Source organism: Eleutherodactylus coqui, chromosome 8, assembly GCF_035609145.1.
Source record: "Eleutherodactylus coqui strain aEleCoq1 chromosome 8, aEleCoq1.hap1, whole genome shotgun sequence".
NCBI lineage: Eukaryota > Metazoa > Chordata > Amphibia > Anura > Eleutherodactylidae > Eleutherodactylus > Eleutherodactylus coqui.
The window spans coordinates 62,272,289-62,292,123 of record NC_089844.1 but is presented as its reverse complement, the minus strand read 5'-3'; the positions used below and the strand labels follow the sequence as shown (position 1 = coordinate 62,292,123).

Here is a 19,835-nt window from a genome sequence, read left to right as displayed (position 1 = left end):
TGCTGCTTTGAAATGTTGCATTGGAAGTGTCCTTTTAATGTTTGCTTTATTCTTCTATTTGTAGTCGGCACATAATATGGAAATGGAAGCCATGCGTCTCAGTCTGAACAACCTGCACGCTGCCCACCTTGAGTTAAGTCAGGCAAACCTGCTCAAAGAGAAGGAGGATGCCTTGATTCAGCTGCGAGAACAACTAAATGACAAATGGGCACAAGACCTAGCAATCCTCCAGAGCAAGAATCGGTTTGAAGCGGAGCATTTACGTGATGAACATAGGCAGGTTGTAGAGCATTTACGCGGAGAGCTTTCTAAAGAAATCTCCCAACTACAACAAGAACACTTGAAAGAGATTGAGCTGCTAAAAGAAAAGCATGTAGCAGATATATTAGAATTGGACGGAAGGCATAGGGAAGAGGTTGACATGTTGCAGAAGATGTATGAGGAGGAGAAACTGGCATCTGAGAAGAAACAAGAGATTCTTCAAGATGAACTTGCCCAGAAACTTGAGAGAAAATCCGAGGAGCTCAAGTTGGTAGAAGAGGAAAGTTTAGTTAAGTTGTCAAACTTAAAGGAACTACATGCTGTGGAGAAAAATCAGATGCTATCTCTGCATTTAGAGGAGAAAAAACAGTGGGAATTAGAGCAAGACGCGCTTTCTCAAGAGCTTAAAGATGCTTTGAAGGAAAGCGACCTGCATAGAAAGGAGATGTTGCGTTTAGAAGAACAAAATGACAAAGTGAGTACTACATTGAAAGAAACTCTGTCTAAACATTGTGAGGCGATGGAACGGGTGCAAAAAGAACACTCAAACACCTTAAAGCAAAATGAAGAACTTTCAAGACAGATTGAGTTTCTTTCTGAGGAGCATGCAATGAAGATGTCAGAACTACAGGAGCAGTACAAGAAGGATATAGAAGTCTTGGAGAAGGATCATTTTGAAAAACGGGACTGTGCATTTCAAGAAAACAAACACTCTGAGTTGCTGGAACAACTGGGAAAGGAGCTTTCACAGATGGCTGCGCTACATTCATCTCAGACTGACCAACTTCTACAGAAACACTCAAGTGAGTTATTGCACTTCCAGGACATCCACTCCAAGGAACTAACAGAGTTTCAGGGTCTCCTCGCCCTGGAAAAACAAGGGTGGACAATGCAACAAGAGGAGGATGCAAAGAACCTTTTGATGCTTCAGACACCATGGGAAAATATGAATGCCTTACAGAATGCCTATCTTCAGGAGAAAAAGGAGTGGGAGAAGCAGATGGAGCAGCAGTCGGAAATTCTGAAAAGGTTGAATGAAGAAATTGCAGAGCTGCAAGATGAGCATTTAAAATCAATGAAGCAACTACAAGAGCAACATATCAAGGAGATCCGAGAAATGCAAGAACAACTTATCCTGGAAAATAAGGAGTGGGAGAAGGAGAGAGACCAGCATTCTCAGGAATTAGATGTTCTGGTCAACCAGCATTCCCAAGAGCTGAAACTTATTGGAGAAGAACTCTTACAAGACTCCTTACTGAAGCAGGAAGAACATTCCAGGCAGTTAGAACAAATCCGAGAAGAGTGTGTTAAACAAATATTAGAGTTACAACAGCAGCATCTTATTGAAATCCGGAAGATGAATATTTGTGTTCAAAAGAGCGGACAATGGAAAAATGAGGGTGACGCATATTCCCAGCAGGTGCATCTCACTGAATCTCTGTGGCAAAATGATGGCGAACCCCAAGAGTCCAAATGTACACATGAACTGCTTGAACATATTTGCCTCATCAAAGACAGTTGTGCGAAAGAAAATATTGTATTGGAGCAACCTGAGCAAATGCACAATGCAGCAAACCTGGATTCTGAAGAAGATGCAAAGCTGATGGACCAAGATTTGGAGGAGCTACAGGATCAACATGGGAAGCAGACAGGGGCTGTTCAAGAGCATCCTGAACAAATGAGTGAGTCCAGTCATCTGCATCATATGGGTACAGTATAGAGATGAGCAAGTATACTCGCTCGAGTAATGTGCCTTAGCCGAGTATCTCCCCGCTCGTCCCTAAAGATTCGGGGGCCGCCGCGACTGACAGGTGAGTTGCGGGGGGAAGAGAGGGAGAGAGAGATCTCCCCTCCGTTCCTCCCCGCTCTCCCCCACCCCCTGCCGGCCTCCAAATCTTTAGGGACGAGCTGGGAGATACTGGTTAAGGCACATTACTCGAGCGAGTAGTGCCTTAGCGAGTATACCCTCTCATCTCTAGTACAGTATTAAATAGGATCAGAACTCTAGTCAAAATGCAATTTCTTAAACTGTACACTCGGAGCCTGGTGAGGCCACAAGTTAAATGGACTCTAGCAGCATTTCTGTTAAAGGGGTATTCCAGTCGATCTCTGGATGGGTAATGTTAGATCGGTATGATCCAACAACAGAGACCGAGGTAGAATAGGAGATCCAATCCCCCTCTCCTTCCGTACCAACATCCTATGCAATGAAGGTTGGTTTGAGACGGAGGTCAAGCATGTGTGCTGCTGCTTCACAATGACTATCCAGCGTGATTCGAAAAGAATAGTGCAAAAGTAAAACTAACTTATTAATGCATGAATTGATATAACAGCCAGAAGCACATGAAAAGAGAGAATGCAGCTTACAGATATTCTATGTAGGCGCTGGTGGTGATATAGCAGATGGCAGGTCGGTAGTCCAGTTCTGCCCAGATGTATCCCATCATAACATCTGTTATCCAGTCCACTGCAGCGAGATGCATTGTTTTAGGTCATTTAGTGTCACCAACAGTGTCTGCATGAAGTTTTTAATGCACCTTAAAAAGATAGAAGCTTGAAGAGTTCTTCCAGATGTCATTCTCGCTGTTTGACTTCTTCATGCATGAACTGACTTACCTTTATTTTACTTTTGCACTATTCTTTAAGAGGCATGAAATCAGCTAAACACACTCCCTTTTTCCAGTTTAATGGAAAGTGATGGGGTAAAACACATTTGCAGGTATGTATTAGATGAGCTGCACACCCTGCTATCTAAATTTTCTACAGAGCGCTGTTTTCTTGGACAGTGATGGCATGGTAGCTCTTTAATTTTTCAGGGCTATTCGCAAGCTACTTCAGGCTCTGCACACAACAATCACAAATACATGTAACCACTTTGTGTGCTACCATAGAATCCAAAGTCTCTTCACCCCTTAGTGACCGCTTGTACGCCTTTTGAAGGCCTGCAGATGCCGGACTCCATACATAACGGCTGCTGGCTATTTCTTACAGCAGACACCTGGCGGTAACAGATCCGATAAGCCACACGGCTCATCGGAGCTATTGACCCCTTAAATGCCGTCGTCAATACTGCAGCGGCATTTAAATCCCCTCCCCTAACGATGTTTGGGGGTCTTGTACGTCCCCTCCGCAATGAGATCACAGGGAGGCGTGCGGGTGACATGGCAGTCGAGGGCCTTATGAAAGGCCCCAGGGCTGTCATGGCAGAAGGCCTATCAAGCCATTCCCGTGGGATGGCTTGATAGAATGCCTGCCCGATCGCAGTATGATGTTATGCTATGGTATTACATCATACAGCAGGAATGAACGAAGCATCGTAAGTTGTTGTTCCCTCTGGGGACTAAAAAAAAAAAAAGTAAAAATTTTTTTTGTTCTCTAAAGAATTAGTAAAACTTTATTGATCTTATTTTAAAAGAAAAAACCCTTTGCCATGTTAAAACAAAAATACATGATTGGTATCGCTGCTTCCACAACAATGTGATCTATCAAAGTAATGCATTGTGAACGTTGGCAGAAAAAAAAATGCACTCCAGAAATTCACTTTTTTGGTTGCCTTGTCGCCAAGAGAAAATGCAATAAAAAGTGATCAAAAAGTCGTATGTATTCCAAAACGGTACCAACACAAACTACAGGACGTGCCGCAAAAAATGAGCCCTCTCAAAACTATGTAGACAGAAAAATTAAAAAAAAGCTATTGCTTTTCTAATCTTAAAAAATTAAATATCTTTGAAAAAAATTCAAGTAGTACAGCAAAAACAAAACTAGATAAGTTTGGTATCGTAGTAATTGTACTGACCCGAAAAATAAAGTTATCATGTCATTTTTGCTGCAGTCTGTGCGCACCGTAGAAACAAGGTGTACCGAAAGATGGCGGAATTTTAACTTTTTTTTTCTTTTTCTTTCCACTTAGAATTTTGTAAAAGTTTTTCAGTACATTATATGGTACATTAAATAGAACCATTGAAAAACTACAACTCATCCCGCAAAAAACAAGCCCTCATACAGCGATGTTGATGGATAAATAAAGGCGTTTCGATATATTTTTTTTTTATTTTTAAAGGGGAGAAGAAAAAAGCTTGGTTTCTAAGGGTTAAGTTGGAGTTAGTGTGCATGCTCATTGTAATTCTTGTTGTAGTGAAAACCTGTGTGTGTAATAATATATATTATGATCCAGTTTGTTTTTTTTTTGTTTTTTTTTAAACCATTTTTTTTTTCTTTAGCAAATACAGCATTGCTGCCAGGCTCCAACTATGATGAGACCCAGTTTATTCCACTACAACAGCAGAATGATACTGCGAGTGACTCTGTTACTGAGGAAAAACTACATCAGGTATTGAATTACTCTCTCATTATTCTTTTCAATGGTTATGTGTTTCATTCCTTTTCTGATATGCCAATTTCTCTCAATAGCCAAACACATTGCGGATTGGTTATAGTGAGGCTAAAATAGAGTCCAGTGAAGAAATCCAACTTTTATGGTCTCAGATTGACAGGTCCAGAGCAAGTCGCCAAGAGCTCAGCGGTAAGCCTCTCTTTCCAGACTGTAGTCCCACCCCTTTCAGGACTTTTTTAGTTTCCTCCTTAAAATCTATATATTTAAAATCTCCTATATCTTCTTTTTAGAGTTAAAGGACCAGCTCATTGCCCGGTCCACACAACTGGAAGAAATTGAGAGGATGAGGAAGGACTTTGAGCAGGAACGGCTCTTGCTGAAGGCTCAACATGAAAAGGAGATGGAAGAGCTTAGAATTTACTTTGAACAGAAGTCCAGCTCTGCAGAAGAAACTTACAGGGAGGAGTTAAAGGTTCTGCATCAACGTCTTCGAGAAATGGGTGATGAAAAGGTGGACATGACTCTCCTCAACTGTTCTAGTGTGACTTTAGAAGAGTCTTTTGAAAGTGATAAGCTACATCTTTTGCAACATTTGACAGACCAGCTAGAGGCGCACAAGGTCAGTCTGGTGTAGATTATATTAGTTTTATAGCTTTTGGTTTTGCATATAAAATATATATATAATTGTGTCGTTTTTGACAGGAGGAGCTTTCTTACTCACGACTTCATGTTGAAGAGAGACACAAGCTGGAGCTAGAAAACTTAGGGGCAGTGCTTGGCCTACAGTATAAGGAGGATGTGTTCAACTTGAAGCTTGATCTATCTGAAAAATATGCTTCTGAGATTGAGAAATTAAAGAAGAGACACTGTTTGGAACTGGAGCAGCTAAGGGCCAAACTGTCTGAGAAGCACATCAGAGGTGACATGTAAATTTACACTAAGGTGTTTTTTTTTTCTCGTGAAAAACTGGTATTGAGAATGATGGAAACCCTTAAGCATCACAGTATAAATTCAAATCACTTAACCCCTTAAGGACAAGTTTCTTCCCCCCCCCCCCCCCCCCCCCTTCCATTTTCAGCTTTTCCTCCCGCCTTTAAAAAAAAAAAAAAAAAAAGTCCTAACTTTTATATATCCATTGACATAGATGTATGAGGGCTTGTCTTTTGTGGAACGCGTTGTATTTTTCAATGGTACTATTTAATATACCACATGATGTACTGAAAAACTTTTTAAAAATTCTAAGTGGAGTGAAGTGGGGAAAAAAACGAAATTCTGCTATCTTTGTGTGCCGTAGAAACAAGACACACTAAAACTGCAACAAAAAGGACATGATAACTTTATTCTATGGGTCAGTTTTCCTTTTTGCTGTCCTTTTTTTTTTTTAATTTTATTTATTTTTAATTTTCTGTCATCTACTCCCCATTGACATAGTTTTGCGAGGGCTCATTTTGTGCGGTATGTCCTCTAGTTTCTGTTGATACCATTTTGAAATACACACAACTTTTTGATCGCTTTTTATAACTTTTTTTTTTTTTCTTGAAGAAAGGGCGACCAAAAAAACACAATTCTGGCGTGTATTTTTTATTTTTTCTGATTGTCTTCACCCTGTGGGGTAAATAATGCATTACTTTGATAGATTGGACTTTAATGGATGCAGCGATGCCAAATATGTATTTTGTTTTATTTAGATTCTCTTATTATGAATATGGCGCTTTTTTTTTTTGATTAATTTAGTTAAATTTAAAAATTAAGTAATAAAAGTTTTTGCCCCCAGAGGGGGACAACAACTTGCGATGCTTTGAGTGCTCCTGCAGCATGATGTAATGCTATAGCATTACATCATACTGCAATCGAGCAGGCGTTTTATCAAATCAACCCACGGGGATGGCTTGATAGGCATTCTGCCATGACAGCCCTTGGGCCTTTCAGAAGGACCCTGGCTGCCATGACAACCGCACGACTTCCTGCGAAAATCGTCAGGGGGATTTAAATGCCACTGTCAAAATTGACAACGGCATTTAAAGGGTTAACAGCAGATGAGCCGTGCAGCTTATCGGCGCTGTTGCCGCTGGGTGTCAGCTGTAAGTAACAGCCGGTGCCCGCGTTGTACGGAGGGAGATCGCCGCTCTATCTCTCTCCATACATACCCGATGCTGCAGGATGTACGTGTACCCAACGCTACATTACACTTGTAAAGGTGTATTAACTTCTTTCTATCTTGCAACAGTCAGTAGTGACATTCGTAGCTGAAAATATGTCATGGGAACTTGTCATGCCCCCACATGACGGGTTAGGGGACATGACTGGGAGCCAGGTGGTGGCTGTTTGGTTTTTTTTATATTATAAATTAATTTGCTGCCTAGATTCAGCGGTGTCTCCCTCTGAAGTCCTGGCGACGCACCAAAATGTTTTCAGAGTCTCATTATGTGTGGTCACTCTCCTATACAAGTATATGAGAGAGCGCAGGCACGGGACTGTAAAGAGTCAGATTTTCACGTGCTGCCGGGACTTCAGAGGAGCATAAATGACATCACCCGACTCCCTGTATCCTGCACTATGACTTAGTTTATGGGGATGTAGTGACGTAACAGGTTGCCTTTAAACTTAAATCCATTCCGATCATTGTTTAGAAATGATGAATTCTGTATTTATTTCTCATGGATGTAGTAGGGGGGCACTGTGCGGATTACTGCTACTCTGGGCAGCTGGTAGTGTAGAGCACAGATGCTTCAAACTGGTCCATCTTGTATACAGCTGTCAGATTGGCGCTAAGTTCAGATATGGTGAGAAATAAGAGGCTCTACACTTTAGTGTACAGAAGTGCTAATGTGTCTTACATTTTGTAGATATAAGGAGGCTGCAACTGCACAACACGTCTGAAGCTTTGCAGCATGGAGTGAAGACTGAAGTACTGGCTTTGAACAAGAGGAGGCAGAACTTGGATGCACAACGGTCAGAAAATGAAGATGTGACCGTTTCAGAATTACCCTTCAGTGATAATTCTATATCCTTAAAACAGCTAGAAAAGGCAAGTTTGGGGAAATGTCTTTTTTGTTTATTTCCGGGTGGGTATTATCCATCTAGGATACCAGTGTGCCCTAAAATGTTTCCATGTGTTACTGAAGAGCTGTCAAATGTCAGAAAATATTAATAACTTATTTTTATATATATATATTTTTTAAATTCCATTTCTTCAAACAGAATACTAAAACTGTCCAAACAGACTTTGAATTGGATTCTGGTGATGGAGAGGTGCAGCTGTCGCAACTAGAGGGGCTACAAGCTCTGCATGCTACGGAGTTGGCTGATACCAGGAAAAAGATGGCCAGTGACCTGGAGGAATTCACAAAAAGATTGAAAGCCGAGAGAGAAAATGCACTAATGGAAGCGGAGAGCAGGTGAACTGCGCCTTTGTGAAAATATATATTGCACATTCACTAATGTTAAGAGAACTTGTAGATCTTGTATGTTGAATACCCATATGGGTGCAGGCTTGTCTGGGTACTCAAGCAGTCTTGGGTATGAAAATCTGTATATGTGCGACTTATACAGTTTCCATACAGTGAATAAACTTTGTGTTTTAATGCAGTTTGTTATATGTGTTACTGTAGATTAAATCCCTTCCAAGGGTGTTGCTTTAACCCCTTCCTGCTCCATGACGTGTCGGCACGTCATGGGAGCCTGATACTTTGCGCAAAATGACGTACCGGTACATCATCGGGATAGCGCGAGATCATGACTGACCTTGCGCTATCCCGCAGCGGGAGCCGGCTGTCAGTCACAGCCGGCGTCGTGCTGTTAACCCCTTCCCTGCCGCGATCTAAGTAGATCGCGGCAGGGAAACAGTTCACAGAGGGATCGCGCTCCCTCTGTGTCTCCGGCCGGCTCTCGCGATGTCATCGCGAGAGCCCGGCCTGTCACCTGTCACAGGCCTGTATTGCCTGTGCCTATAATCGCTGTATAAGCGATAAGGCATGGCAGAGCAGTAGCTCTGCCATGCCTTATGACAGCAATCATCGGCACAGTGCTGCAAGTCCCTCCAGAGGGACTCAAATAGTGTAAAAAAAAGAAAGAAAGGAAACTGTAGAAAAATGTAAAAAAAAACCCTTTTTTATGCTTTTTTCTAATAGCATAAAGAAAGGTAAAAAAAAAATTTAAACCCCACATATTGGGTTTTGATGCGTCCGTAACGACGTGTACAAAGAGTTGAACATGCTTTTTATTTTGTACAACAAAAAGCGTGCTAAAAAAGAGGCAAAATGCTAATTTTTAGCATTTTTGCCTCACAAAAAATGCAATAAAAGTGATCAAAAAAGCCGTACATTCCCCAAAACAGTACCAATAAAAACTACAGCTCGTCTCGCAAAAAATAAGCCCTTATAAAGCTCCGTACATAGAAAAATAAAAGTTACAGGGCTTTGAATGCAGCTATAGAGGGGAAAAAAAAGATTTCCAAAAAAAAGGCTTTTTATTGCAAAAAAATGTAAAAACCTAAAAAAAAATAACAATTTTGGTATCGTTGTAACCGTACCGACCCGCAGAAAAAATTTAGTGTGTCATTTATGCTGCATGATTAACGCTGTAAAAAAAAAAAAAAAAAAAATCTATGTCAGAATTGATGCGTTTTCTCTCCCTGTTATCATAAAAAAAATAATAAAAGTTTTACGATATTGTTTATGTACCCAAAAGTGGCACCGATAAAAACCTACAGGTCGCCACACAAAAAACAAGCCCTTATACGGCCGCGTCGACGGAAAAATAAAAAAGTTATGGCTTTTGAAAAATGGAGATGGAAAACTACCAAAAATCGCTTGGTCCTCAACGCCAAAATAGGCCATGTCATTAAGGGGTTAATGTAGGAGAAAGTTATAAGGTGTCTTTGTCTTGCTTTAGGATTGCCGAAATACGCAAGGAAAATTCAAAGTTACAGAAGGATCTCTTGAGAGAGAAACTGAGAGCCGCCTCTGTGGAATACAAGGAAGTTAGTAATGATCTCCACTTCCATCCAGAAGAGAACCTCCTCTCTTGTGTATCTAAGGAGAAGCACAATCAAGTTGATGGAGGCTTACCCTTAGAAGGTCCAGATGCAAAAACAGCTGTTGTCCATTTATCAGAGCTGTGTCCTGTTGATGATCTAAATGCTGGTTTGTCAGAGCTGCAAAGCCATCGTGAGAAGGAAGTGTATACGGAGTTAACCAAGCTAGTGCAAAGGCACCAAGCTGAACTACATACTCATGCCCTAGACCACGAAGCACACGTTCAAAGTCTAGAAGCTTCACATCTGGTAAAGCTGGACACCTTGGAGTCGTCATATCTGACGGAGATTCAGAAGATCCGAGATGAACATGCACTTTCTCTGGCAGAGCTGGAGAAATGTTTGTATAGCAAACTCCGAGAGAAGGAGAAAGAGGTTCAGGAGCAGCTGGAGAAGTCCAGGGTGCAGTGGTTACAGCAGCAAGAGCAGGAAATGCAGCGTCTACGCCAAGAGCTTGCATCAGTCCATCTGGAGAAATTCGAGGCTATGGCGGAAGAGTTGGAAGCTGCCCACAGGGTAAGGAAAACGTTACACTGCGGCTTCCTTGTACATTTTGTGTAATGCACACTACTTGTTTGCAGAATACTAGAAATGGTGTATATGATGTACAGGTAACATACAAGACTGCTATTTTAGATGTAGGAAATAATAAAAAAAAAAATTCTTGTATACTGCAACCATGGAATCTAATAGCGGTAGGGTGAGGGATCTCGGTTCGCTTCCGTCTTAACATAAAGTGTTTTTGTAGCGGTTACTTTTTGTGTTCTAAAGTAATTAATGGCTTCTGTTTTATGACCATGTTAAAACCTGTTCCAGCACTTCACCTTTGTTCCCGGCTCGGCTCCTTACTTGTCACCTGTGGTGTCTACACACTCCCCAAGCATCTTGTTGCTAGGATAGGATTACACAGCAGGTGTCTCATTAAATCTAAGCTCTAGTTTGTATTCAGTTATACTAAGAGATGAGATTGTACCTGCTTTGTAGGGAACCTGTCATCACCTTTTTGAGCATCATAAAGTAAGTTATTATGTCCGTAGGCCAGATTCCAAGGAATTGGATGTACTTTTTATACTCGCCCGCCCGGCTCCCCGATGCCACATAGTCATCTCTGAAAGTTGATGCTCATAGTGCGGCAGACCTATCTTTGCAGGCTGTGCACACAAACTCCCATAGAGAGTTTGCGCGGGGGCCAGCGCAGGTGACAGGTGAGTTGCGGGGGGAAGAGCAGGAGAGAGAGATCTCCCCGCCCGCTGCCGGCCCCCGAATCTTTAGAGACGAGCGGGGAGATACTCGGCTAAGGCACTACTCGCTCGAGTAATGTGCCTTAGCGAGTAGACTCGCTCATCTCTAGTGAGAACGCTACGAAGTACAGTGGTGACAGTGTGGGAACAGGTAGCCGGGGAGTGTAAAGTTCCCCCCCCCCATCCCCGCCGCGCACACACCCTTCCACCGACTACTGGGAACTTGGCCTATGAGTTCAATAACTTAGTTTATGGTGCTCACAGGTGATGGCAGGTGCCCTTTATAAAAAAAAATTAATTTTATATAATGTCAAATATGGGAATGGTAGAGCCCAATATTGGTCTACTGGTGCCCTTTTACAGGTCTGTAACTTGGTGATAGTACTTTTCTTGAATAGCAGCATTCATTGCCATGCATGATGAGATTTTGTCAAATTCTCTTCACGTGAAATGAGGTCTCCTTCACTAAAATTAATTGGATAAAATGCCATAAAATATCGGTATGCTGCAGCTTCAAAAGTTTTTGTGGACTTAGAAATTCATGACTTATCCCTAGGGAAGATTGATGTCAAATCAGTGAGGGTCTGACTCTGGCCTTCCCCCGCTGATCAGCTGTTTTAAGAAGCCATGGCACTCCTGTGAGTGCTGCAGCTTCTTCATTGCATACAAAGTACAGCACTGTACACTTCATAGTGGTAGGGTCTGGTATTTTAGCTCAGCCGAATTCACTTGACATGCTGCCAGTGCCAGGACTGATATAGCTAGTAAGTCGGTAGCAGACGGCTCTCCCTTTTGCAGGCTTAGGGTGCTTTCATACGGCTGAGAAAATCGTGTGAGATTTGTGCGTTGCGAGACACATACATCTTGCACAAATGTGAACCCCCTTCTTAGGCCTCCTTCCCACGAACGGATTTACGCCGCGTAATTCGCGGCGAAAATCCGCTGCGTTGCCCGCTGCTATTAGGTTCTATTGAACCTAACAGCACAATGCTCACGGTGCGGAATTCCGCACCGTGAAATCTCCCGTCCTCACCCGCGGCATGCTCTATTTGCCGCGGGTGTACGCGCTGACGGCTTCCATTGCAGTCAATGGAAGCCGTACGGTCACGCTATCTCTCGCTGTAACACAGCGGAAGATAGCGTGAAAACGCTTTCCCGCCTACCGCCGCCGCGTCATGTGACACGGCCGGCGCGTCACGTGACACGGCCGGCCGCGTCATGTGACGCGGTGGGCGTGTTACATGACGCGGCGGCGGTGGGCAGGGAAGCGTCTTCACGCTATCTTCCGCTGGTAAGTATGGGGTCTCTAGGGAGCGCGTGACGGAACATTCCGCGGCGGAGCCCGTCACGCTCGTGTGAAGCCGGCCTTATTAATGGTTCCATATACATTTTGTTTGTTTTGTTTTGTCCTGTTCCCTACCCCCCCCCCCCCCCTCCCCCCCTCCCCAAGCATCGTTGCCCGGGAAAATATCGTGGCATGTCCTAGCTTTAGGCACCATGAAACGCCTCTCCCATTTTTAATATGGCTAGGAAACGCATGCTGATCCTCCGGCACAGCTGAGAGCCGTGCCAGAGGATCTCAACTGTGTCAAAAACACATCCCATCACTTCAGTACAAACACCTCACATCCGCAGGTACATTGCACATTGCCGAATGCGATATCGGGCTGAGTTTCACAGCCCAATATCGCGCTTGGCCGTGTAAAACTAGCCTTGAAAGCTGGAAAATGCTGAATTTAGTCTACCTACACACGGGCAAGCACTATGTCTGGCCAAGAAACTTGGCCCGATACCGCAATCACCAATGAGTATTTTTACGCCGATGCGAGGCGTGTTTTTGTTTGTTTGTTTGTTTTTTCTTCATGGCAAAAACACCTCCCATCAGTTCTGTGAAGTAGCGATTTCCCCGGTGTGGCTTACAGGCGCGTCAAGGCTGGGTTCACACTGGGCGGATTTGCCGCAGAAATTTTGTCCGCGGACGCTAATCCCGGGATTAGCCAGCCATGTGAACAAGTTTTCTCAGAAATCTCGTCCACATGGGATGGTGAATCCGGCATGCCAAAGCCGGGGCTGCGGTGTGTGTTCGCCGGCCGCAGCATGCTGTTTTTTTTCTTCTGCTGCGGCCGCGCTCTCCACCATGGGAGCGCCTGCCGCAGCGAAAGAGCGGAAACCTCGCATTGCACCCATGATCACAACTTGGACCGTGACATGTGTTACACTTTCCTTGGAACGCATAGCTTATTGCTTTTAATGGGAAAGTAACGTTAAGACAAGCCATGGGAACCTCACTCATGTATATGGCTCCATTCACAAAAATGGGGTTCATATGTGTGCGTCTCGCAGCCCACAAATCTCGTGCAATTCTCTCTGCCATGAGAGACCGGCCTTACTCCTAATAACTATATGTGCTCAGATCGGCATTGGAGGCCTGATGGCGGCTGCAGCTGCGGGTTCGAGTTGTATGAACAATTTTTGTTTGAAGATTTTTAAACGTCCCTAATGAATTACCAGTGCTGTGATGTGACTTATGCCCGACCGTGATATGTTACTGCTTGTCAAGGCTACCAAGAGCCCAAGGATCTCTCCGTGGAAGTGTAGCATTCAGTAAAGTCTTCCAGGGGGTTTGCAAATTATTTTCCCTCCGCCTTCTGATTCGGACGAATGCTGTTGATTGCTACATTATTTCTTTGCACATTAATTGAGGTGGAAGCTGTCAATTGGCGATCAGCGGCGCCTGCATATCATGAATACGCCATACTGCGACAAATGTATGACTGGTCAAACTACAGCCTATTCCTACCTAACACACCGTGCCGGTCACTACTGTATTCTGCTCTGTGAGGCTGACCTGAAGCCGGTGACGGGTTCTGCTCTGTGGATGAGGGTCTACAGGAGCTATACTATACTAGCTAACACTAATTTTTACAAAACTCCCTACCTGGCTTACATCTGCTGGCTTGTGTGCTGATACATATGCAAAGGGATATAATGCATCCAATTTCTGAACCTTGTTGTAGCGTTCCAATGCCTTCTGCCAGCCATGCTAACAGTATAGATAGATCTAGGTGTACAGATACACTAAATGCAACTCAATGGTAATGTAGCCTTCAGGCTTTTGAGTTGGATGACAGTCTCTTTAGTTGATATCACTAAAGTAAACATCTGATTTGTCATGGCAACCTGCATAGTTTGAATGGCTTCAAGAAGACCTGGCCGCTCTCCTCTCGCGTCTCTTCAGTAAATGCTTACAATCTAATAGTAACACTGCAGCACCTTTTTAATTAGAACCCCGCGTTCCATTTGACTAAAGGAATGGCATCACCATGTTGGGATGTTCATGCATTTCCAGGAGGAATAAAGAGAGTACACATGTACTATCTTTTTTGGTCCCTTTTTTTTCTGTTCCTCCTATACCCTTAACTAAAAGTTATGATAATGCATTGCAGTGCTTTTTAATGGTGGTGGGTGAACAATATTTTTAAATCTCTTATGTTGGTCAGCACTGGAACACTTGTGTGGAAGGGTGAAAACTTGCACAGGGACTTGAAACACTCTTTTAAAATTATTTTTCTCGTCTGAATCCTTGGGGGACACAGCACAGACCTTGGGTATACCTACTGCCACTAGGAGACGACACTAAGCATAAGTGTTAACTCCTCCCACTAGCTATACCCCCCTGCAAGCATCATGCTAGCTCGGTTTTTAGCTTGGTGTCGTAGGAGGCAGACTCTCTTTCCTACAGAGCCTTTTTTTTTTCTTTCATTTTTTCCTAACCTTTATGTCCCCGGAAGAACAGGGAATAAGGGGGGGGGGGGGGGGGGGGCAGGACTCTCCCTGTTAACCCACTGAGGAGGGCGAACAGAGGAGACCCGTCAGCCATAGAGGGCCCCCCCCCCCCTTCCTGCTTACGGTCTGGCATACCCTCCCTTCATAAAAGCATGCGATGATGGGAAGAAGCTCTGCTGGAGCCGGGAAGCCACCCTACCTTGGCCAAGAGGTAGGTATGTGGTTTTATTTTGTTAGTCCGCCGCTGTGCGGACGATAAGTGGGTGTTACTAGGTGTTCTTGCTGGTCATTGTGCCTTGTTTTGTGGCTTGTTATGTCGCCAGCCCTTTGTGTGGGCCGCCAAAGGCGCCCCTGGTACCACTTACGGCTAGCCGCCTGTGGCTCCTGTGATACCACCTGCGGCTCTAATGTGCCGCCCTTGGCTGTGTTTTGCCGCCCACTGCTTGTAATATGCCGCCCGCGGCTTCTGGTGTCGGCTACCGCTTATAGCATGCCGCCCGTGGCTCCTGTGGTGTCACTTGCAGTGGGCCACCCGTGGCTCCGGATGGGTGCAGAACAGCCCACGTTGCTCCTATATTGTGGATGGGCAGATGCAGGACTCTGTAATTCGGACCAGTCTCTAATTTAGCTACTGAAGCATTCGCCACGGATCACATAAGGAAGTTCACACGTCCAACAGAGTTAAGTTGGACGGACCCAGGAGCACGCTGTGATACTCCTGCGCTCTGCCTGCATTATTGCTTGCAGGAGACCGTGAGACATTTTATACTTGTACTGTTGGCAATCCTTGGGGGTCGACCCTTTCTACTACTGAGGTTTACCCTTAAAAGGACTAGTGAGGTTCCCATACCGGTGTACCCTGGCTGTGCTGCCAACCTTCTTTTTCCTACTGGTTTCATGTGGTTGCAGTGGTATCTTGGTACAGGGCCAACCCTAGTTAACTAACCTGTTAGTCTCCATTCCAAGGCTAGACTTCTTCAGAAGACCAGGATTTCATGCAGAAGGTGGATGCTGTGGGCATTGTCACAGGATTATGGGGTTGAAGGATCTTTTGACACAAGTCCTTTTCGCTCTACAGCTAACCAGGCAGTCGACTTCACGAATGGGGGCTGTAGTGATACGCAGAATTAGAGCCATGCTGCGCTTTAGCTATGCAGCCTGGGACCATAGTTCAGTCCTTGGGTCCTAGGTCACCCACATTCTGAGGGTAGTCAGCTGCAAAGATGACTCCTTCGAGATAGTCGAAAGGTAACCAGGAACCTTCTGTCGCAAGCTTTTTCAGCGACTGTCAACACAGGACTTCAACCAGAAGCGGTTATGGATCGCAAAGAGTTTTTTCTTCATCAGCGTCTGAAATCGTCCCGCTTCCTCCCCCGCAGCGGGACTGGAAAAGTGCTATTGACAACCTGGAGTTATACAGAAGCTGACGTACAACTAGGTCGAATGTTGGAAGGCATGCAACTCCCTGAAATTTCGACGCTGATGGCTCCACAGCGTGTTTTGGATGCTGACTTTGTACTGAAGGTCGTCATCAGGTAACGGTCGTTATTGACCTGTCGTATATTCCCCCACTGCCGCTGGTATGGAGATCCACTTTAGTGAACTATTCGGTGGGCACCTTTCTCGGTAGTGCCGAGGAGCGCTCCGGCGGCAAGTGGGCACGGTCTGACTACGCAAGAGTACCTCTCTCAGGTAGTGGACTCCTTGGACTGGCTCTGCTTCGCGGCAGTACAAGGTTACAGTGCCAGGCAGTTAAGTTCTCGGGCCGTATTACGGCTCATAGTACTCGGTCGGCGGGTGCCTCGTCAGAAGCTCCTTATCAGGAGTTTATTCTCTGGAGGATGAATGCGTCAGTTACTTGGGCCCCTTTATGTCTGAACATGCTGGAAAACTAGTCATCCGTTAACGTTGGTCGCAGTTAAAAAGCGGATTTGCTTCTTTACTCATGCGACTTCTTATTTTTCTCGCCCCTTGGGTACTGCTCTAGAATGTCCCAAGGTCTTTGCTGTGTCCCCCAATGATACAGACGAGAAAACAAGATTTTTGCAAGAACTTGCTGTAAAATCTCTTTCTCGTCTTCTTCATTGGGGGACACAGCACCCACCCAGTCTGGTATTGGGTCTCCTCTTGGTTGAAGGATCCTCAGTGCAGTCGCACACTGTTGGAATGAGTTACAGTTCGTGAGTATGGTTATTTATTATCTATTGTTATATCCTACTGGCTGCTCCTACTGCCTGCATATAAACTGAGCTAGAATGATGTTTGCAGGGGATGTATAGCTAGTGGGAGGAGATAACACTTTTATGCTTGGTGTCGCCTCCTAGTGGCAGAAGCTATACCCAAGGTCTTTGCTGTGTCCCCCAATGAACAAGATGAGAAAGAGATTTTACGGCAAGTTATTATAAAAACTAGTTTTTATATGAAAATTGTTCCAGAATCCCCAAATATTCTTAATCGCTACTCATGAATGAGTTTAATTTTGCTGCAGCACTTCCACGTTGTTGCGCTATTCTCGCACATGGACCCCTGTGTAGGATTGGATGACATTTGTGACCATACAGCTCTTTAAATCTAACTTTTATTCCTTTTAGGAGGACCTGAGGCAGAGACTTGATCAACAACTTTTTCATCTTGAGGAGGTAAAAAAGCAAGCCTTAGATGTCTTGCAAGGGGAAGTTGTACAAATGGAAGCTCAGAACCAACTCAATCTGCAAGAGCTCCACGACCTGCACAATGTAGAGGTTGAACAGCACACCCTTAAACTGCAGACAGAGAAGGAGAAGATGATCGAGGAGCTCCGCAAACAGGAGGTCGGTAATAACCGATATTACTAGTATTAATACTCCGGTTTGTATACTTCCCAATCTGTTCTGAAGTCTGTCTGTCTCTCCAGATGTTTGTTGCAGAACTTTCTCGTGAACGGGAAGCCCTGTCTACAGAACTCCAGAGAGCGTCTGACCAGCAGCTGCACCTCCAGGAGGAGATCGAGTTGTTGAAGTGCCAGTCAGAGATGTTACTAGAACAGCAAATCACACTCCTAAAAGTAAGACCTGCTCATACTCTCCCTTCATCCATCTGTTTTATACACGGTGCGCAGCATCTAGATGACAAGGAACTTGCTTTCTCAGGATGAATTTAGTGCAGAGAAAAGGTCTGCCTTACAGGAGCTTGAAGAACGGTTCATTAAAGACATCGAGAAGGTGAGGGCTGAGCAACAGATGGAGAAGGAGCACCTTGCAAAGCAGATGGAAGATAAAAATACACAAGTGATACAGGTGCAGAGAAAACGTTATTGATTTATTTTTGACACACACACACATACACACATCTCTCAAACTTTTATAAGGATGTCTATCACCACCTTTTTATGAGGCCAAACGCATGGACGGGTGGGACTAGCCCTGCAGCCTGCGAATATTCTTTCCAGTGACATGTGAGCGCCACAACTGTTTCCCCGAAAGTACTTTACAAACACATGTAACATACAATGCTGAAATCAGAATGCCGGTCACTAACTTGTGCTTCACTTAGAGGGAGCTGCGAGAAGGTGGTGGTAGATTCCTTCTTAAGAGTTTTGGATAGAGATCAACTTTTAAGTGATAACAATATCTCGCGCCACTTAGCCTGACGTAAGAAATGGTGACTCCTCAAATAAGAAGAATTCATGTAAGGGTCATTCCAAGACAAATCACCCAAGGGATAACAGCCTAGCATCTCAGATGTTTACAAAACTTCTGTTTACTTACATGCATACATACATCAAATTTAGACCCATTGGGTCAAGTAATACGGGCGGGTTACACTTCTAAAGGTCACTGAGAACCATTATTTTTGAAGTCATATATCGGAATCTACTGGACATGGGATGAGATGTGCAAGGTGTCATTCTCTTAGGAAAAATACGTTCTAAATCTACATATTGTAATGTAATTCAAGTTTATAATGTCAAAAAAATCATCCTTAAATATTTACCTTTTTATTGAATCAGGATCCAATCTTTAAAAGACCTTGACAGTCTGAATATTGTAAAGTGAGGGAAAGCTTTGGGTGATCTGATAAGAGAAATTGGGAGATAATAGAAGAAATCTCCTAAAATGTGTTTCACACAGTAAGGGTTTTTAAATTGAGGTATTAAACAGTAAATCACACATTATGGCCGGTTTTAGAAATGTATTTGCCCAGTAGAAAGTAAAATAGACAGAGGTAAATACTGATCACTTACTCTGTGACCATTTTGGAAAGTTGAACCGTTGACACGATGGGTTGAATATATACATACATTCTAGTACCAAAAAAAGAGCAAAGATTTGTTAAAAATCGGAGATGGTCAGGTGATTTTTGTCCAGGAATGACCACCTGATTTCTTAAGCGTGTGTGTGTATATGTATATGTGTAATATATACTCCCAATTTTTTTTATTTTTTTGAGGGGGGGGGGGGGGTGACTTGGCCACTGGCCCCCATCTAGATGGAGAGGATGATGCACATGTACGTTACTGCTCCATTCATTTTAGTGCTAGAGATTGTCGAGTGCTTCTACTTGCAATTCCAGCATTCCCATGGAAGTAACTAGAAAGACTGCTTGATTCATGTGGGATCCCAGTGATCGGACTTTCACCGATCACAGTTATCCCCTATCCTGTTCATGGGCGGGGGGGGGGTGTAAGTTTATACCTTGGCACACCCCTTTTTAGACTTTGTTGAATAGTATTTGGTTTTAACTCTGTTAAACAGTAGCAAAACTCTGTTGAACTCTGTAGCCTGTTGTCACTGACTCGCTTACGCTCAGTTTTTCTACTGCTAATTTTCACTATTGGCTATCTCTCTTTCTATGACCTTGATCATTTTGGCCTTTTTTATGGGCTCTGCTTAGGCTATCCTAGCAGTCATATCTAAAGGTGGTTTTACACAGAACATTTATCGTTCGTGTTCCCGCAATCCAGTGAGAATCTGAATGATTGTCTAGTGTAAATGCACCCCCCGACTGAACGGCTAGGATCGCCAAGTGTTTCCCATTGATTTCCACATAAAAACATCACATCACATGGCATGCGATTTGTTTGAGTGTCCCATTGAAAAAGACGCAGGCGATGCGTTCCGAGTGACACCATTGGACATGCAGTGGTTTTTTTTGTTTTTGAAGACAGCACAGGAGCGAGCATCACTGGGACGAGTGTCGG

At 44.0% G+C, this 19,835-nt stretch overlaps 1 protein-coding gene across 3 annotated transcripts in view; it reads left to right on the top strand.

Annotated features, from left to right (window-relative positions):
* PCNT (pericentrin) overlaps positions 1-19,835 on the top strand; it is an 86,034-nt gene that overhangs the window by 18,055 nt on the left and 48,144 nt on the right. For all 3 annotated transcript variants that reach the window (XM_066575722.1, XM_066575723.1, XM_066575721.1), the window contains exons 9-19: positions 65-1,943; positions 4,482-4,591; positions 4,672-4,783; positions 4,885-5,213; positions 5,297-5,513; positions 7,441-7,622; positions 7,796-7,992; positions 9,488-10,145; positions 17,248-17,466; positions 17,550-17,699; positions 17,785-17,931. In XM_066575722.1, the coding sequence (XP_066431819.1) occupies positions 65-1,943; positions 4,482-4,591; positions 4,672-4,783; positions 4,885-5,213; positions 5,297-5,513; positions 7,441-7,622; positions 7,796-7,992; positions 9,488-10,145; positions 17,248-17,466; positions 17,550-17,699; positions 17,785-17,931 (4,200 nt within the window). The remainder of the gene's footprint in view (positions 1-64; positions 1,944-4,481; positions 4,592-4,671; positions 4,784-4,884; positions 5,214-5,296; positions 5,514-7,440; positions 7,623-7,795; positions 7,993-9,487; positions 10,146-17,247; positions 17,467-17,549; positions 17,700-17,784; positions 17,932-19,835) is intronic.